The 21119-nt window shown below is 36.0% G+C and overlaps 1 protein-coding gene across 1 annotated transcript; it reads left to right on the forward strand.

Moving 5' to 3' along the window:
- Window positions 1-293: 293 nt before the first annotated feature.
- LOC115439944 (serine/threonine-protein kinase PRP4 homolog) lies at window positions 294-17398 on the forward strand. Its single transcript, XM_030164030.2, has 10 exons — window positions 294-686; window positions 4459-4521; window positions 6538-7864; window positions 8421-8558; window positions 10414-10677; window positions 10892-10980; window positions 11522-11668; window positions 11913-12181; window positions 15503-15879; window positions 16220-17398. Exons 2-10 carry the CDS (start codon window positions 4511-4513, stop codon window positions 16424-16426), a joined length of 2829 nt encoding a protein of 942 aa, XP_030019890.2. The 5' UTR covers window positions 294-686; window positions 4459-4510; the 3' UTR covers window positions 16427-17398.
- The last annotated feature ends 3721 nt before the right edge of the window (window positions 17399-21119 follow it).

Here is a 21119-nt window from a genome sequence, read left to right on the forward strand (position 1 = left end):
AATACCCCGCCGCATCTGTCTGCCTGTCTGAGCTAAACTCAAAAACTACCCAACGGATTTAGATGACATTTGGTATGGATTAGTTTCAAACCTTGGACAGAAAAAAGGCTACTTTCTATCCCGGGACCTTTATAAGGGAAAACTTTATTTTTTGTTAAAAAACTATATCAGGCGGGCGGAGCCGCGAGTAACAGCTAGTATGTTTATAAACAAAATAATAAAGTACAATTAATGTGTACCTTATTTTGAGACCATGTACTTTTTTTTCCACAGCCAATTTACCAATGAACTTTATTTGCCAAAGGTGGCAACCCTAGTTACACTAGGATGAAAGTGTTATTGACACTATATAGAATCAGTAATCTGTGTTTGGTACGATTTTTCACCTATATTGTTAGGTCCTCGCGCAGGGTCCTCGTTAGGTCTGCTTTTTATACGTCTGTGGAAAAATCAATCGGGAACGGGAGCCAGTGAATGAACAAGTGAGTAAAAAGGAATCCTTACCTACATGAAGTGTATTATCTGTGAAAGGAAATGTGAAAATTTCCGGAATGACAGAAACGTGAAAATGTTCTATTGTGTCCTTGTGAATTTTTATTGTTTTGGTGATTATAAAGTGTATTAAACAATGCAGTCTATCAATGGGTATACACTAGTATACAATTGATTTCATCTATGAAATGCAGGTATTATAATATTACTATGTAGGCTTCGTTTGTAATTTATAAGATGAGAAAATCAATACGCGAAACTACTTGCAGATCAATAAATGCGAATACTATAGATTGCGAATTGGTTTCAATGTTAACGCGAATTTTGCGAGTGTTATCTGTATAAGATTTATGACGTTAAATAGAATATTAATTTTTTCGCGTTTTATATACATCGCCCGCAAAATATGCCTAGCATATAATGAAGAAGATGCACTGACAGCGCTGGTTTCAGCCGCCCGGGAATGATATCAGATTTTACGCAAAAGGCACCGGGCGAAAGCAAAAAAATAATAATTTCAACGAATAAGAAAGAAGCGCACCTGCCCTAGCCAGTGGTACATGCAAAAATTAAAGGTTTTATTTTACGCATTTTGTCGCCCGGGGCGGGCCGCTCGCGCCCACAGCGCCACCCCACTGAGTGAGTGTTGAAGTTTGATGCCTTGCTCTATGAGAATTTGTATTAGGGTTGATTATTCCATTATACATTAAGGAAGAGGTAAAATGTTGAAGGGGGGAGGGGAGGGGGGGATGAAATTTCTTGATCCTTAAAAAACCCTAATTAGTGTACAGTGCAAGGCAAATGTTACTTCTGTGAGACAGTGGTATATATAAAATGGCCAATGCATTATTTTAGTTATTAATTAAATATACACAGGTAGAGTGATAGACTTTGTAAAAAAAATATGAAAACCAAAAATGTTTAATCTTTTATAACTAAGTATATATATGTTTATTATAATAAATTACATTCATATAACTACTTACTAAATTGTTTATGTAAATAAAGATGTCAGACCTGTATTTTAAACTACTCATTGCTGAGCATGGACTTACTCTACTACTGATAGGATGTAAGGCTTTATCCACCATGCCCGGCTAGTACAAGACAATGATGCCTTTGTTCTGTCATAAAACAAAAAACATGTATACCAGTCATGTGGCACTTAGAATATTGCTCACATTGCTTTAGCGAATGATTTTTGCAGTTATTGCAGTACTTTTAATTGATTACATTGGTCCAAAAGACCATTAATTATAATCCAATTATTATTCAAGATTCAATATAGTATTTAATTATTTTATTTGAACATTTTGACACATAAAAGATTACTCATGACACACATCAATACCAAATATAATTAACCGATGAACATATGTTCTTTTAAAATCACAATAGAATAAATGGAGCAGACATGACGGTTTATAAGTTGATAAGAATAACACCCATAGTTAATATTAAATACATTAGCCCAATTGTTAAATTTTGAAAACCATTATGTTACCATTATAATGTAATACACAAATTTTTTTAGGACACAAATGCTCCATGAAAGCTTGAGCTTGCTTGCTCAGCGATAGAAATAAATAAGTCAAATAATACAAAGTTATTGCTCAAAATCATTGTATTGCTATAATATTAATACTAGTTAAGCTTTGGTTTCAATTTTTTTCTTTTTATTGCAATTGAATGAACACATTCTGCTTTGACGATGGTAGTTTTATTAATGGAGTAAAATTATAAAAAGTGTAATAAAAAAAAAAAAAGTTATAGTGGGGTTATAAGATTAACAAGAGAATTTAAATTTGGGGCACCCGGCAGAGTAATCTATAAAGACTAAAACAGCCGATTTATTTATCTAAATAAGCCAACAGACAAGTTCAGTTCAGGGTAGGCATATTAGCTTTTAATTTTAGGGGAGTGGAAAATCAAACCAATACACTTTATAATTTGTTATTATTACATTAATGCTATTATTACATTATAATTTTTTGGTCAATGTTGCACTCCCTCAGTCGATAGAAGCCAAAATAACTTGAAATATTTATATACCTCTTAAATAACCAAATGGTAGCGAAAAATACTAATCGCGAGTTTCATAGAAGATTCCTCCAACAAAGAATAAGCCAGTCCACAAGGCGAAATCCTATAAAACCGATTGTAGTAAATCATAAAAAAGAAGCGTAACATAAACTAAAAAACAACTGAAAACGGCGGATAATACTCTGCGGGTAAAACGACAGGTAAAACAGCGGGTAAAACGTCGGATAAAATAAAAATACCGAACGCTATGCGTCCGTTCATTCCAAAATTTCCAATTAAGCAAATTACAGCCTTTGGATTTATCAGCAACAAACACAAAAATAACAACTACCCACGTAGGGATGTGTTTAATATCACTTAATTAGACCATTTTAAGCCAAAATTTATAAAAATACTCGACGATCACTTCAGATTTAAAACATGATCACCTTGACTCTCGAGCAGTGTTGCCAGGGCCCTTGAGTCGTAAGTTACGTTTCGTTTCCTGAAATGTTAAATTTTTGCTGCAAAAGTAACATTATTGTTTTTTTTTATTTACGCGTTTTTGGGCAAGCATTTCTGTAGCTACAAAAATGCTCAAGCAAATCAACTCAAGCAAAATCAAGTTTTAATATATGCAAGATACGTTTCATGGCGAGCCATCTCTAAGTGTGATAAGGAGTGAAATACTTTTTAGATCCGTTAGTTTTACGTGCATTCAATTTGGATGCTTTGAGTAGAAATGCGTTTGTAAACTGTTTACAATAAAAAATTTGTATTACAAATATCGTTGTTCTCAAAAGTTACGAAAATTGCCTTAGATATAAAAATTACTTACATGTTGCGCGAGGGGGTCAAAAGTAACGAAAAATGTAAGAAATGCAACCTTCTGGCATCACTGCTCTCGAGCCAATGGAAGGAAAGTGGCGTTTTAAAACTCGTCCCGCCGAAATGACACTCACGCGCACTAGAGATGTGACGTTCAGAAACGCTAACTTGATTAAAATTCTATACAATTTATAGTAGGTAACATAAAATATAATATGTCACAATAGAATGAACTCCCTGCGTCGGATTTGCAAGAGCGTTTTGTTCTATTCTTCTTTAAGGCGATACCTCAAGGTCCATTTTCATACATTTTGTTTCGGCTTTAATCTGGGTAACTAAACAAGTATTGGCAAGTAAAGAATTTAAATTCACGTCTAGTTAGTGATTAGTTCTCGCAGTTGAAAGAAAAATGTAAAATAATTAATAATCATGGATATTTCGGCCTTTAAAATTTAATATGACGAAATTTTAAAGGCAGAAATATCCATGATTATTAATTATTTTTACATTTTTCTTCAACTGCGAGAACTAATCACTAACTAGACGTGAATTTAAATTCTTTACTTGCCAATACTTGTTTAGTTACCCAGATTAAAGCCGAAACAAAATGTATGAAAATGGACCTTGAGCTACCACCTTAAATAAATATATTAATATATCACTTTTATACCACATTAATATTATAACAATCTGTATCAGTGATTTAGTTAGTGGTAGCTTGATTGGGCTCTGAATCTTCTAGGTTGAATTCTCAGGTAATATTGTCTAAATAAGTTTATTTTTACAAGTGGATAACAAACTATTCCCCATCTTGAGTGGGATAGGAATTATGGTTTGGTGTAGTAATGGTTGTAGTTCGTTTTTTTTTTATCGTTCACCATATAATATTATTACGTGCTTTTGTAAGACAGGGTTTTACTAGAGTTCTATTGCGAATTAGTATATTATGTAGTTGCTAAATAATAAATTAAAACTAGTAAAGGTTTACGAGTTTTCTGGGACTGCGAAATAGCAGAGGTTTGACTGTGAAATAGCAGAGGCTTATGTTATAATAAATAATGTGTTCTGGTATCAATGAGGTTTTGTACGGTAAACATATAATACTTTTTTTTTCAGAGTTTGCAGTAAGACTTTACTACTTATTGACTAACGAGTAACTTCATTGAAGATGGAGAGGCAGTGAGTACATTTAATATTATAATATTACAGTTGTCAATAACTGTCAAGTATTTTTTTAAATAATTATATCAAATGTATATTACATTTATGTGTGGTAAATTCTCAAATCATCCTCATTTCTATTTGACTTTATAATATTATTATTTTTTTCGGTCACGCCTATGATCCTACTGCACCTGATGGTAAGTAGAGTGGATTCCAATAGAACGCCCTCGGCATTCGACACAATATGCCGGTCTGTCGGTACCAGACATACACAGACTGATCCCAGAACACGACACACTTAGTTGGGCGACCATGACGAGTTGTAACACCTTGTATACGCTATCCAGACGAATATAAAATATAGCCTACCACCAGCAAAAAGGAGTTAGAGTTTCTCATCTCTAAGTTATCAAATCATTCACCGGCAGTAATACAATGGTTGCACAGTGGATACTATTTGAACGAACCAGACGCTTTTTGCGTTATTTGTGGTGATTTTACTTTTAGTGTATATATTAAATTACATTATAGTAGCCTTATTCTTCATTCCACACATTATTTTAATAGTGCGTAATAAGCACTTAATGCACCTCATCACGCTTAGGCAATATGAATTGACATACAGAAAGGCATTCCACGCGGTCGTGTTACGCGTTTACAGTGTCATACAGAATAAGGGCCCAATATAGAATACAATTAAATAATTTTATATAATATTATTTAGAGCAAACTTGTGAAGTTTTGATATTTCATATTAATAATCTCTACATAAACTGACTAGATAGAATAAAAAAAAGCGTCATTTCTGCAATAACCTCGTTAGTACAGTCATATGGTACTGAAAATTTAGTATCTGGAAAGCTTTTCTGTAGTTTAAAAAAAGTGTAATTTTATAGATTTCGAAGTCTCCAAGCTTCTTTCCTTCACAAGGATCAGTTCACTTTCTTGTAAATAAGACAGTTTACTTCATTAGAAACCATGGTTATATAAATGTAAACTACATTGTAAAGCGATAGGCATGAACATGCCAGCAGTTGTTTCGTAGAAAGGAAATAGAGAGACCCGATAAAATGACAGCGCATTCCTCCATGCCTGGGGTGGACTTTACAATCCATAGTATTTTGACGCATATGAGTATTTATTGTTAGTTACAGTATTTCAATGTAGTTTAATCTTATCATTCACAAATGTTATTGGTTAGAATTGAATGTTACGTTATAGCGTAGATGTGTAATGGTTTGCGGCACTCCTACGCCAAAACTATCAATCATATTTTACGAAAAAAGATTAGTATACTATAAAATGTAGGATTTTTGTCTAGTTCCATCTAGTATTCAAATTGTTATCATGAAATGAGTTGGAAGAGACATATTTTAAAAAAAATGCATATATGCCTCAGAATACGCCTAAGTTTGGGTACCACTGGTAAATACTTTATTTTTGTTTTTAGAAATTTGTTTTGTTATACCACTGTTTTTTTTTTTAACTGTAAAACACATTATGTACTTTTTAATAAAAAAAACTTATTATTATTATTTATTATTATTATAATACCAAAATGGCGTCGCAACCGGCAAAGATACTAAGGTGGCAAAGTTGAAGTTTGGAAAGAGCATCGAAATCTATAAAATTACCCATTTTAAAACTTCTAATAAACTCTTCAGGTTTAGGTCTGTCAAAGGACTGTATTAATTCCTCAGGTCGAGTTTACTGATGCTATTGATAAATGCGTAAACATATTTATTTCTTCAAAACCCGTTGTTGTATTTTTTTTTTACAAAAAACAGCATTTAAATTGCCACTGATTTTTTTCTGATAGTGAACACAGAAGGGAGCTACTGTTTTCAATCTTTCTCTTTACAGAACGTCTAACATATTTTCCTACTAAATTGTGCAAGTAAATAAATTATAAAACGTACTAATATACGCAACAACGCCATAAAAATAGCGTTTTGTGCTTTTGCATAATATGGCAAGTTTCCAAATAGATATTATCTAATGTATACTAATGATGTATATGTTTATTTCTAGGCTTCATATGTCTGAACAAACACCTACGTCCAGCGATAAAAATGAAGAAGAAGCAAAAAAGAAAAAGAAAAGCAGGAAACACAAAAAACATAAGGGATCAACAGAATCTGGTGAGATAAAAAGTCATCACAAAAAGCATAAAAAGCACAAAAAATCTAAACATAAAGATATTAAATCTGATAGTGACACAGATGTTGAGGAGTTAATAAAAGCGGAAAGAAAAAGAAAAATAAAACAAAATGATAGAGATCACAAAGATCCACCAGCAAAATCTCCAACTAAACCTATTGCTACCGTTCTTCCACTAAGTTTATTAGAAAAGAAAAACGGTAGTTCGAAATCTCACAGCCAGATTCTCGAAACTTTAGAAATCTCATCATCTGATTCTGGTGAGGAAAACTATCAGGAAGATTGCGCCAGCCCAGAATTGATATTAATAGATGAACATTTAGACCTTGAGGAACTCATGAGGGAGAAAGAACTTCTTGAAGCAAGGTTAGAGGCTTATGAATCTGATAAAAGTGATGATCAGCTGTGCCTGACTATAAAACCTAGAAGTGTTGAAGTATTATCTGTCGATGACACAACATCACCAACTTCTAAAAAACATAAGAAACATAAACATCACGCACATAGACGGTGCAGTAAACATAAAGTCAGCCAAGGCAGATCCCCAGAGAAGGAGAAACTATGGTCAAAAAGACAGAAGGAGGATCTCCGAGATACTATTAACAGGGAGTCCAGGAGGGAGCAACAGAAGCGACAGGAAGAAAAAGATTACCGTGACAAGAAGGAACGGGAGCGTCGAAACGAAATAAGAGAACGCGATCGGGAAAGAGATATGCCAAAAGAAAGAGATCGCGATCGCGACCGTGAAAGAGACTGCGATCGAAACCGTGAAAGAGATCGCCAAAGAGATCGCGAAAGGGATCGCGAAAGGGATCGCGAAAGGGATCGCGAAAGGGATCGCGAAAGGGATCGCGAAAGGGATCGCGAAAGGGATCGCGAAAGAGATCGTGGAAGAGATCGTGAGCGAAACCGTGAAAAAAATCGTGACCGAGATCGTGATCGGAGCCGAGACAGGGATTACGATAGAGTAAAAGAGCGGGAGAGGCATAAAGAGAAGGATCAAGACAGAGATTGTATTTCTCCCAACCATAACCGACGAGAAAGCAAGCCATCAAAATGTCGCAAGAAATTACGTGAACGAAGCCGGCGAGATAGAAAACCTTCCGATAGAGAACGACATACACGAGAGTCAAGCCCAGAGCGACATAACGACTTAGATGCTCCTGGACATAGCTGGGATCAACATTATTTTCAAAGGGTAGGAAATAATTTATATAGGCATTATGCTCTATTATTTAATTCAGATCTTTTCATTTAATTAGCTCCAGTATTCAAGTAGAAGTAAAGGATTTCTTTTTGTTAGTTTATCTATTTACACGATTTGAACAGCGTTAACAATAGAAGTTTGTTTTGGGTATTTTCTTCGATGGCTGTATAGACCAACGCGAGAAGGGGAAATCCGGCCACACGATGTATAGACATTATTACCAGAATTCGCCCAGGACGATAAAGGGTTGCTAGCATGTTCGTGTCCATTTGCACGTTTCACGACTAGGTCTTTAAGCCAGACATTATAGTGTGTGGTTACGTCATCAAAGATAGTTTTTCGACAGATTGCACGCTCCTCAGCTAGGCTTTCCCATTAGTTAAAAAGAAAGTATTCAATATAATTTCTCTTTGGGGTGGCTCATGTTTAGCAGTGGACATCCTGCGGCTGATGATGATTCTGTATAATGCAGGATTTAAAATAGCGTTCCTCATATTTAGTAAAACAACATATTATTCATACGCTTGAAGATTTAAATATTTTTTAGACTCCGTCTGCTGAGCCCATGCCGCAAGAAGTGCCTAGCTCGAGCGAGGAGCTTAGCATTGAAATAAATTCGGATAACGAAGAGACAGAGGAGCAAATCATCGAACGTCGGCGCAAGGAGAGGGAACTGCTAATCAAGGTAAATATTACATGGAAATATGTATTATTGTAATGGTTAAAAGGCAGCGTACTTGGACTCGGGACCTAAAATCGTGTCCCAGGTCGGACAAGACTTGGTATAGCGGTTGTCGACCGTTTGCCCGGGTCTCCGCGGAGATTTATCGTTGGGTACCTAGAGGTCAATTGGGAAAAATATTCTAAAGAGGACACAGAGCCAGTCTCCCGAGCGTATTGAGACAGATGAAAAATGAATTTATACCTGGAAATTTCTATTCGACCGACCGACCGACTGATACGATGCTCTGACTTACAATTTATAAAATAGCACCAAATAAACATCCTGCTCAAAATAATTAGGGGAACAAAACTTTAAAGTAGAACTAATCTTTTTGCTTATATTAAGGTTTTAATTGATAACTGGCCCTAAATAATGTGTAGGCATTGACGATAAAATTAAAAAACAAAAGATCATCGGCGTTTTCGTTAGTTGTTCTCAGTAAAGTGGCCAAGAGTCTATAAAACCTAAAAACGAAGTGACTCCATTGAATTTTATTTATTTTCTAATTTCGGAAAACACATTTTAAATGGTTTTTCAAATCTTTTGAGTAATAATAGAGATTGAAGTATCTGAGTATTGTTATTCATTGAAGTAATCAAATTTAGATCATAATGCCAGATGAGATTGAATTGCATGTCTCTCGAGCTATTCTTTCGCTGGAAGAGGGTCGAACTATGCGTTATGTAGGAAATGATCTAGGAGTAGCCCCTTTTGTTATCTACAGACTTTGGAAGCGATACTGTGAGACGGGAGAATACTCACGAAGGCGTGGTGAGGGGTGAAAGAGATAAAAACACGTTTGCAAGATCCTACATCGTCAACTATGCCTTACGTAACCGCACCCCAGCAAGAGATCTTCAAAATACACTAAGGACGGATACTGGTGTAGAAATTTCCGACAATCTCAAGCTTACATCGGAAACGTACTCGATGATCATGTTTTGCCCACGGCATATAGTATCGGCCCAGTTTTTTAATGCAAGATAATGCCAGGCCACATCATGCCATCTCGTCAGATTACTTACGGCATCATGACATCGCATAGGTCCTGACCTAAATCTGATTGAACACATTGAAGACTTGCTTGACAGGCGCATTTGGAAGCATTCTATTACACGTCAAACATTGCAGCAACTCATGGAAGCGTTGATTTAAGAATGGGCCATGCTAGAAGAAGATATTCGGAGGATCATATGAGGCATTCCGCGTCGATGTCAAGCTGTGTCAGGGCACATGGAGGCCACACACTTTACTAAAAGTCCTTGAATTGAATATGTAATCGATATAAGACTATTTCTTTGACGGACATTTTTTTAAAATCAATTAGTTTTTTGTCAACAATGTACAATTTTTAATAAATAAATTACCACAAAATTATTTCAGAGGTTCCTAGACTTTTTTCTCATATACCACTATCCAAATTTTGCTGGTTCCGGTAGACCTTTTTTTTGTTTATCAATATTATCTGCCTACATTATTTAGTGAATTTAATCATAATTTTAGATCTTTACCATAATTTTAAATCTTTGCCATAAAACCTATACATTTTCGTGGAACCCCGCTTACGAATTGTGAACTCCCATTTTTTGGTCACGTCAACATAGACCCCCGTCAAGTGTCCCGTGGACCCCTGGGGGCCCACTTGGAGCACTTTGGGAATTAATGATTTATTTTTTACTTTATTGTGGTTTACTATTGATTAATAGAATTCACCAAAATCGTGTTCCTCTAATTGTTTTGAGCGATATATTAATTTAATTCCATTAGTGAAGGGAGATAAAATAATTTACTCAACAAATACAATATTTTGTCATAGAGAATAGGCGTTAAGATTGCACCTACAAAATCCGACCCCAGAGAAAAAAACGAGACAACAACCCAAGCCTCACCGAAATCAGATACCCCGGAGATACCGGCGTCAAAAAAAGCAGATTTTAACGAAAAGCAGGCTGAGGCTCAGAGCAAAATGGACACGGAAGGTGACGCGGAAGAAGCCAACAATAGCGGTAAAGAGATAAATAGTGTTAATATTTCCGGCTGGGATATGTTCGCCGAGCAGGACAGCTTCGGTGGCGCAGCAGTAAGTACAACTTTAATGACTGCATCAATCTTATCCGCCTAAAGTTAACCGTATTTTGAGTCTAGTTATTTATAAAACAGTCAGTGACATTCGTAAATGAAGAACATTGAGTAATAAAGGATGACATTTATATTTTCCCCACTATACATTTCAAGGAGTAATGCTTATATTGTTGGTATTCGATATTTGAGCCAAATATCTTTTCTTATCACAGGCATTAACCCCCGGGAGCTCCCGAAACAGGTTCACATCAGATAACCCATCGCTCACCGACAATTGGGACGATGCTGACGGATACTACAGGTAAATTAAGTAAATTGATTTTAACTTTAATCATATACAAGAATTCAATTAAATATAGCATTCATGTACAGACATATATCAAATAATAGATCTTCTGTCCGAGTGGATCCCCAATCTAGGCAAGTTCTTGCAATTCTATTTCCAGCCCTGAATCCAGATTCGAGAATGCACCTTGAGAGTCCAATAAATGTCAATTTAGTGTATGGAGACAGCACAAAAAAGGAAAAGATGGTAAATGACGATAATACACTGCATCAGGGTAAAATAGCACACTGCGCACGCGCTCGAGTCGGTGAGAGCGTGGCTAGTATGCTCGTCTCGCGCTTTGTTTCTTTGACCAGCAGAACATACGCGAGGCGAGTGACGATGAGACGTGGCGAGAGTGTTAACAACCTCACTGGCGTCGCATTACCTTGCCTCCTAGATAATGTGGATCCGAGGATAGTGGCCAGTAAAACAACTTTACCTCTATCGTAGCGGCGAATAAAAGAAATTACAAATATGTGCCACATTTGATATCACTACTACTCTACGATTGTAGGGTGCGCGTGGGCGAGACGCTGGACACGCGGTACAGCGTTTACGGGTACACAGGGCAGGGCGTGTTCTCCAACGTGGTGCGCGCGCGCGATCTGTTGCAAGAAAGCGCTGATGTCGCCGTCAAGATCATACGCAACAACGATATCATGTACGTACCTATACATTATACAAGCATTTACAACACTTATCATTACGAATGTGTATGAGATCTCCAATTTACGACAAATATAGGGAAATTTAAACTTTTCTTGGCCAAAAGTATTCGATTTATATAAATCATTTGTTATGAGAGCAGCATGCCCTTAAGGCGTGTGGGGACAGGGGACATTGAGTGGGAGTCACGGATTCTAAACATAAAAAAAAATATATTTTTTTAAATATTATTTTTTCAGGCACAAGACCGGACTCCGTGAGCTGGAAATCTTGAAAAGGCTGAACGAGGCGGACCCCAACGACAAGTTCCACTGTCTCCGTTTGTTTAGGCACTTCTTCCACAAGCGACACTTGTGCATGGTGTTGGAGCCGCTGTCGATGAACCTGCGTGAGGTGCTAAAGAAGTACGGGAAGAAAAGCGGCATCCACATCAAGGCAGTCAGGAGCTACACGCAACAGATACTGCTGGCGTTGAAGCTGTTGAAAAAAACCGGGATATTGCATGCTGGTAAGCCTTGTGATTAACAGCCCAATGGACCTGTGTGTTGCAGAGCATTTAAACTGTATATATTTTTCTTCACGCTTCGCTTATTGATACTAATAAGAGTCACTAAACTAAACATGCATTTTTAGTATAGTCCGACCACAAGTGATTTGCCGCGCCTTGGTCATGGGGAAGGGAAAGCAAAATTAGACATTATCACTATAATGTCTAATTTTGCTTTTCCTTCCCCATAACTAACCTGGCAGTATCACTATACTGCCAGGTTAGTTTTTATGGTATTTACTTATTGAATTTGGTTTTTAGTATTTTAATAGGCTGTAAGTAGGTGTACCAGCTACGCCTCCATCTACCCCTTCGGGGAAAAATGGAGTGACTGTGTAATATTTTAGTAGTTACAGTGAACAGTTAGGGGCTGTCAGAAATTTTATTTTATTTATTGGGCTTACCAGCGTTTATCACACCAATGCTTAGAAATTAACATCAAATTAAAAGCATAGTATGTATAATTCACTATTGTAGGTAAACACCACATGCAAAATTGTTGAACAATAAACCGAAAACATATTTATTAGGTCCATACGACCCGATTCCTACCGGCTTACCTTTTAGGTTTATTTACGATTGTCTTCGTTTTTGTTTTCTGTTAAATTGACTGAGATATGTTAACTAAGACATGGTTTCTTGCCTCGGGTTAACTTTTGAAAAATTTCTTCCTTAGCCACTGGTAAATACGTAAGTAAGTCTAAGCGAAAATTACTTTTGAACTTACTATAATATCTTCACATAGTTGAACAACCGTACTAACTGACCCGACAGACGTCCTGTCGTCTAATTCTGTCAATCGCTGACAGTTATTTCAAACAACTGTCAGTTATGTAAAATTAATATTGTCGTTAAGTATTCTTAAATTTTCTAATGATCCATTTAACTCACTTAACACTACAAAAAAATTAGAAGCGAAATTGGTCCATCTGATCACACGTGATGCGATGATCAAAGGAATTAGAGACAAATTTTTATTATATGTAAAAATGATTACCGCTTGTATGTTATTGTAAGCGTTATCGATTAATATGCGTTTAATAAAAAAATATTTGAAAGAAACTCTTCTGTAAATAATAAAAATAAAAAACAAATCAATTGGTAGAATAATTAATGTTTTTTTGCCTGGTCATCTAATTACGAAAGTGATATATTTTCATTTATTTTTCTTAAAATATAAAATACCTTTTACCACTTTAAATTACTTCATTTAGAATTTTTATGTAATATAACGTTGAATAATTCAAATGTAATAAATATGTAAAACTTGCCTAAAAATAAGTAGAAATAAAAGTCTTGATATAACTAAATATTTGCGTGAAATCATCATAATGTTCTTTGAGTTTGATGATCGTTCGACAATATAGATAGATATGCAGATTATTAAAAAAAACTATAGTATACAATACTGTACAATATTAAAAACAACGAAATTCTACAAAAAATCTGCCACAAAAATGAAGATCACGTAAACTAACCTCACAGTATAGTCATTACCAAGGGAGATGTTTATCGAGGTATTATTATGATAATAACAAGATATATTTGGGCCGCGGACGCGCACGCACACGCACACGCAAACGCACATGTATGAGCACATGCGTACGAGTACACGCGTACGCACACAAACACGCTCACGCGCGCACTCTCAAACACACATACACACACACACACACATAAAGAGAGAGAGAGAGAGAGAGAGAGAGAAAGAGAACGAGAGAGAGAGTGAGAGAGAGGGAGAGACGCGCACACACACAGAGACCTCAGCACTGCAGTCGTACTGTAATAGCTAATACTACAACTATGCCATCGAGGCAGTCAATACTAATATAAAAGCTGAAGAGTTTGTATGTTTGTTTGAACGCGCTAATGTTAAGGACTGCTGATTCAAATTGGAAAAATATTTTAGTGTTGAATAGCTTATTTATGGAGGAAGGTTTTAGACTATATAACATTATACTATCAATAAAAACATTTGCAAAAATGAGAAAAAATTATTCCTTTTGCGAGCTTCCATTGCGTGCGGTGCGTAAACGATAGTGCAGTACTGCGAAAGTGTCAAAAACTTTACAATTGAAATCGATACTTAATAAACAAAACTTTTATTTGATAATCATATACTCATTTCTGTCACTTACGCGATAATGCACTTTGTTGACGCTATTCATTGTAGTGTGCGTGTGCTCTGATAGTGCTCACGCATGCTGCATGCGGTAACGGGGAAGAAGAAGTGTGGCGCGTCTTGATAGGTGGCGTTATCCAGAAATATGCGTAAGAGACGATTATTTATGGAATGACAATAAGACATTGTAAAATTCAATCTTAGCATTCAATGCCGTATGTTAAACGCTAAAACACACGAGTACTCATCGAACATTTGACAGTGGCAGAATTGTCGACATCGGCACTAATTGCCACAAAAAAAAAAACATTGTAAAAGCTATCAACTTGTAAGAAGTGGCTAATGTATGCTAGAAAACCAGAAATATTAATCAATGTAACTTTAACCATTTTTAGACATCGTAATTATTTTTTGCCCATATGTTTTCAGTAACATCAACAGATAACGCTCTTTGTTGTAATTAAAACTATAGTGTAAATACAATATATATTCCATAATTGCGTAAGTATTCATAGCTTTCCCTATCTAATTTCCTTTTAGAAAATATTCGGCTGACATTTAATTGACATTACAAAATTTTACAAACATTACCAATAACGGTTTTTAAATCACGAGATTAGAAATATGACCCATCTTTAGACATTTTATCTTATATATAATAGGGCTCATGCCGCCTGGCGACAAAATGACAGTTTGTAGTCGGCTGTAATGCCCCCCTCCCGCATTGTCGCGCAGCTACCTAAGGCGTGGAAAGTCGCGGTCAGACTATGAGTTAATCCCAGGATCTTTAAAGCGGGTTAAAAAAGTCAGCATATAATGTACATACATAATGTACACACATAATGTATAATGTACATGGCTCGTCTAACAATATAATAATTATTATTTCATGGTTTTGTTAGACCATTTAGAAGCCTAAAAACCTTATTAAAACAGAGTATTGATTTACATTTTTACTTTTAAGCGAAGTGTGAAGAATTTCCTGAGAGAGCGAGCCTGTATCGGAATCGTGTGTTGAAATTATTGTTTATGGGCGCTTAGTTAAGAATACCACAGGTAAGAAATGCGATATCTGGTGGAGGCAATCAGTTGAGTAAGGCAGACGCGAAGGGAATACCACTCTGCATTTTCTTATGTTTCTATAATATATTTTCCCACAGATATCAAACCCGACAATATCCTCGTGAACGAGAGCAAGCTGATGCTCAAACTGTGCGACTTCGGTTCCGCGTCTCACGTTGCCGAAAGCGAGATCACGCCGTACCTCGTCTCACGTTTCTATCGAGCCCCGGAGATCATCCTCGGTGTGAGCTATGACCACGGGATCGACATGTGGTCCACGGCTTGCACCATATACGAGCTGTCTACCAGCAAGATTATGTTCAGAGGAAAATCCAATAATGAAATGTTAAAATATTTCATGGATCTGAAAGGGAAGTTGCCAAATAAGATTGTCAAGAAAGGACTATTCAAAGATCATCATTTTGACGCAAATTACAATTTCTTATATCAGGAGGTGGATAAAATTACGGAGAGGGTAAGTAATGTAGAACAATAGAGATTATTCTTTAAGAGACCAAGATGATTCTTTAAGAATTAGACAAACTATGTTATTTTATTAAAAATGCATAAAAAAATCTCCATGAATATCCGTCGTAAGTTTTTAAATTAATGTCTATTCTGGCCTTATATAGCCAATTGAATCTAATTAATAAATAACTTATGGGTGCAGAGTACTGCATAACTCATTGATCTTGCTCTTGAAATTGAGTAATTGGTCGGACCCTACAAACTACAGGCTTATCGCGATCACATCCTTGCTCTCCTAAGTGATGGAGCGGATAATTAACAACCATCTGAATCTCAATTTGTTACAGGTGAAAGTTTTGGTGATGCCAAGTATTAGAGCGAAGCGCGACCTGCAAGCGGAGCTGGCGCCGGCGCACCACCGCCTGCCCGTGCCCGAGGCCAAGAAGATGACGCAGCTCAAGGACCTGCTGGAGCGCATGCTGATGCTGGACCCTGCCAGGCGAGCCTCCGTCAACCACTGCCTCAGTCACCCCTTCATACAGGAGAAGATATAAACACTGACGCTGATTCCATCACTGCACATGGCTAATGAGAAGAAAGCGGAGAACAAGTAGAAAATATTCTAAGTTGGAGTTGTAACACTGTACACATAATATGGTTATGATAACATAACCCATATGTAGATGGATCGCATATCATCATTTATGTAGCCAGTGGTTAAAATCGGTCTTATTTATTGCATACTTATTGGTAATATGCTTACATATCCCCGCTCCGCCCCCGGTTTACATGCCGAATTCATGCCCATGTACGAGGTAACTTCTCGCGGCCCTGGGCACACAGTACGCTATGCAAAAAATGCAAATAGGCATTGAGGCCTATAAGAGCCCACTAACATTTCCCTTCATTATCCCCTCCACATATTCTAGGAAGTTCCCCAACTTTCACCTTTTCCATCCCCACCCTCCAAGGGGTTTCTTCAGTCGCTAAGCCCGGGGATTCCAGTATCCCACTTGAAGGTTTCTCCCGATGCTGACTGCTAGGACACCTACCGATATAAATATGCTTATATTGGATTTTTTGAAATATAAACACTTACTATGAGTAATTGGTGTTTTAAAACATAGAATTCAAGAACATGTGCTTAGTTATAATATTATGATCGTGTTTACAACAATCTCTTATCAATTCGATGTTAGTACGTAATTTATTGAGTGTCTATTAATATCAACAATATAATGTTATTATGTGAACGAACTATGTAGTAATGGACGATAAAATTTAAACTATGCGTGTTCTATATCTTAACTGAATGAAATTATTTTTTTTATTATTATTAACTTTTATATTTTGCCGTGATAATTAAGTTGATCGATGATCGCCGTTGTTACACCAATCGAAACATGTAGACTTACCGCCGTTGTCATTAAACAACGCCGATCGTATTTTCTGTCCATCGTGAAAATGGACCAATCAGATCAAGGTATTTTTGACATGCCTTTTAAATGTCTATAAATACATTTTGCTGGTAGGATATCATTTATATCCGCCCTGATAGCGACCACCGTACACAAGGTGCTAAACCAGTGTAAATCCGGTTCCAACAGGCCGGCATAATTGTGTCGACTGTCGAGGGGTAATCATCTCTCGTCAATAGACATTATATTGGACCCCACTCTACTTACCATCAGGCGCAGAGGGTTCAATTTGACGTGCACGTCTAAAAAAAAGGTTACATTGATCGGATTCACTTTTTCAGGATCGGATTGACGATTAAGTTATCGCAACCGTTTATTGTAAAAACCCGTCAGTGGTGTTATAAAATTGCCAGCCTTAGCTGCAAACAAAACGAAAAATTTCGTGATAAGCTTTTAGTAAGGAAAATGAATTTATAAGTATATAATTAGTAACACTTCTACTTTCTAATGTAATGTAAATGTGATAATATGTGCTAAGGTGACATTTTTAGACTCGAAAAGGAATGTCCGTAGATGTGGTACAATTTTATTGTTACCATTAATGTTAGACATTTTCAAATCACTTTTTACGTCCCATATTTGTTCAACATTTGACATTGAAATTATGGTCATTAATGACTCAACAAAACGGTATGGGAATGTAAATAGAAATATATATTTTTTTTGGGATTTCGATTTAAGGCTCTCCCTCGAGCAAACGGCCTTGGCCATTCGTTTCATACACTTTCGGTGCAAGAGTTACGGACGGAAATATATATGAAAATTTACGAATAATTTATTTAAAAAATCAATTATGGGTGTTTTTGAACATTTTAGACTACCAAAACATTCCTTACAAAATTGTTTATTATTGTTGGTTGCAAATTAAAATGATATGCATTTTAGGAGGAGATGTACAGAATCAAATATTTTTTGTGATTTTTTTTGTGTAATTAATGATATAATATCAATATTATAAAAAAAAATAAACAACTAATGTTAAGATAACAATATATTGTAGAAGTATCATGTAAAAAATGTTTCCCTTATGTTTTATACATTTCGAATAGGTAATAAAATTCGGTCAGCGTGCTGTTTTGCTGAGGGAGCATCTTAATTATAAGTACATGTGTTTGTGTGGAAATGGGGGAGAAAATCCCGTTTAAAACGGGACATCTTGTCACCTCATAAAATGTTAAAAACAGTGCAAAAATTATACATTACATCGTTCTCGGTCACAAGATGATGATGTTGCCAAAATACTCAAAAATAACGTATAATCTCATAATAGTAAACAGTATCCAGGGATTTTTGAGAAGGAGCAGAGAGGGCAGTTTCCTTAGCCGCTGTAGGTACAGGAAAACTTTCTTAGAAGACTGTTCATCATTTTTGACATTTGCATTTCCATTCACAGATTTTGAAAATTATCTAGTCAATAAAAATTGCATTTTTTGCAAGAATAAAATAATATTTAGCCAGCGTGGCGGTGAACCACCACAGCGCGGCGCGGCGATAGTTACGGTTTGCTTGGCGGTGGCGGTATGGTACTACTACTTAAAAAGAAATACAACTTACCGCTGCGTACTTAATTTTAAATATTAATTTAATTTCACAAAAATGAATAAATGTTTTTTTACATAATATAATGTCCACTTCCGCTTCAAGATCCGTTTCTGTTTCCGTTTCCGCTAAGATTTTTTTTTTGGCATCTATTTCTGTTTATGCTGACGTTGAATCACTTCCATTTCATCACTAATATAGACTATGTAATTTTAGATCCTTACATAATATGAAATTGGCTTTTTCCTGTTAGTTTTTTTTAGCATCTTTCATATTGTACGATGGAAAATATGAAATATCGCTATATTTGCGAGTATGTGTGCCACCGTAACACCAGTGCTGCAGAAACAGCCCGAAGGATCAACGATTTGTGTGGCGCTGGTGTCGAAACAAAAATGAGAAATTGAAGGTTATATTTATGGAAGCGGGTCTATCGCAAACCACTTCAGAGTTAGCTGCAGGCTTCGGTTTGAGTGATAACTGTTTTAATTCACTTGAAAGTAAAAAGGCTTGAAAGGGTTCCTCATGAATTGAGTAAATCAATCCAACAAACACTCGTCGAATGCTGTTTGCTCAACCGCCACGACAACAAGAGACTTTAAGTCGAATCATTACCTGTAATGAAAAGTGGATCTTGTACGAAATTCGAAAGCGCTCGTCATAATGGTTGAATCCTGGTGAACCAAACAAATCCTGCCCCAAGCGAAAATTTACAAACAAGAAATTACTTGTGAGTGTTGGATGGCAGATATCTATTATCAATGACTGCAAACCATGATGGAAGATCTAGCTAAACAACCGAGACTGGTCAATCGCTCTAGGCCACTGCTGCTGCAGGACAACGCTAGACCACACACTGCACAACAGACGGCTGATTAACCAGAGGAGTGGCAATTGGAATGTCTGCGACATCTACGAGTACCATACTCCCCGTACCATGCTCCAACAGACTACCACCTTCACTGTAATTTGGATAACTTATTAGAAGGAAAAAAATTCGACTACGTTGTGGCAGTCCAAACCGCCTACAGAGAGTTTTTTGATTCTAGCCCCTATGTTTTTTTGGGTAAAGGGATCAATGATCTCCCTATGAGATGGCACAAGTGCATAGATAATAATGGTGCCAATTTTGATTAATTAAAGGACAAAAAACAAATGGACTTTGTATTCCTGCCATACAAAACGCCAATTTCATATGCAAGGAACTAATATTACCCTACCATCAATAATAATATAATAGAGCGTAGTTTCGTGATTATTATTTCTAAATATTTGTTTTGGTGCGACTAGCAAGTAAGTAAATGTGATAAATGTGTTTTCGGAATAATATATTGGACTTTTGAAGTAATGATCTGTGTAGTTACCCCCTTATTAATAGACGTTTTTTATCTAAGGACGGAGTAAAGCTGTGATAACAAGTCTGTTTCTCAGTGATGACGCATGGCAGCCTTCGCAGTGCGTAGATATAGGGCCGTTGTGATTGGCTAATATTGTTGTATCTCAATATTAGCCAATCACAACGGCTCTATGTCTGACTCCCAGTGGCGTTGGGCACTGAGAAACAGACTTGTTATCACAGCTTTACTCCATCCTTAGATAAAAAACGTTTATGAATACGGGCGTTAGTGTTTACCAGTCTTTTAGCAGTAAGGCAATACGATACATTTATCAAATCTTTGTGCAATTACTTTGTAGTATGTATTACACTTATAATATTTTTTATATATACTATATGTTGAATATAATTTAAGTCAATTGTTTTATTAGAAACTTTTAGTTAAGGATTAAAAAAAAACGACGAGGAATAAATTCTTGTTGGTGCAAACTTTAGTCAAGCAAAGAGAAAATTTGTAAAAATTTTCCTAAGTATATATTTTATTTATAGTTTATTTGTACAACTCACATCTCGTAACTATTGTCGATAATCAAAACAAAAAATATTGCCAAAGCGGGTTGTCTAAGATATTTTCTAGTGAATTTATTAATATATTTTTTTTACTTGTGGACTTATTATGGTCCCGTAGATTTTTTTCTGCAGTATTGTGTCACTTATGTTATTCTGTTTGCTTGGAAACATTGCAATGCGTTTTGTGCAACTTAATATTGTAGTGATTAGAAGGACGTACCCTGTAGTCCACTAACTGTATTTAATTCTACATATTCATTTATGACTCGAATGTCGAAATCTTTGTCAATATTGATGGAAAATAAATAATTTATATAAAACATT

This window comes from Manduca sexta, chromosome 27 (genome assembly GCF_014839805.1).
Source record: "Manduca sexta isolate Smith_Timp_Sample1 chromosome 27, JHU_Msex_v1.0, whole genome shotgun sequence".
Lineage (NCBI taxonomy): Eukaryota > Metazoa > Arthropoda > Insecta > Lepidoptera > Sphingidae > Manduca > Manduca sexta.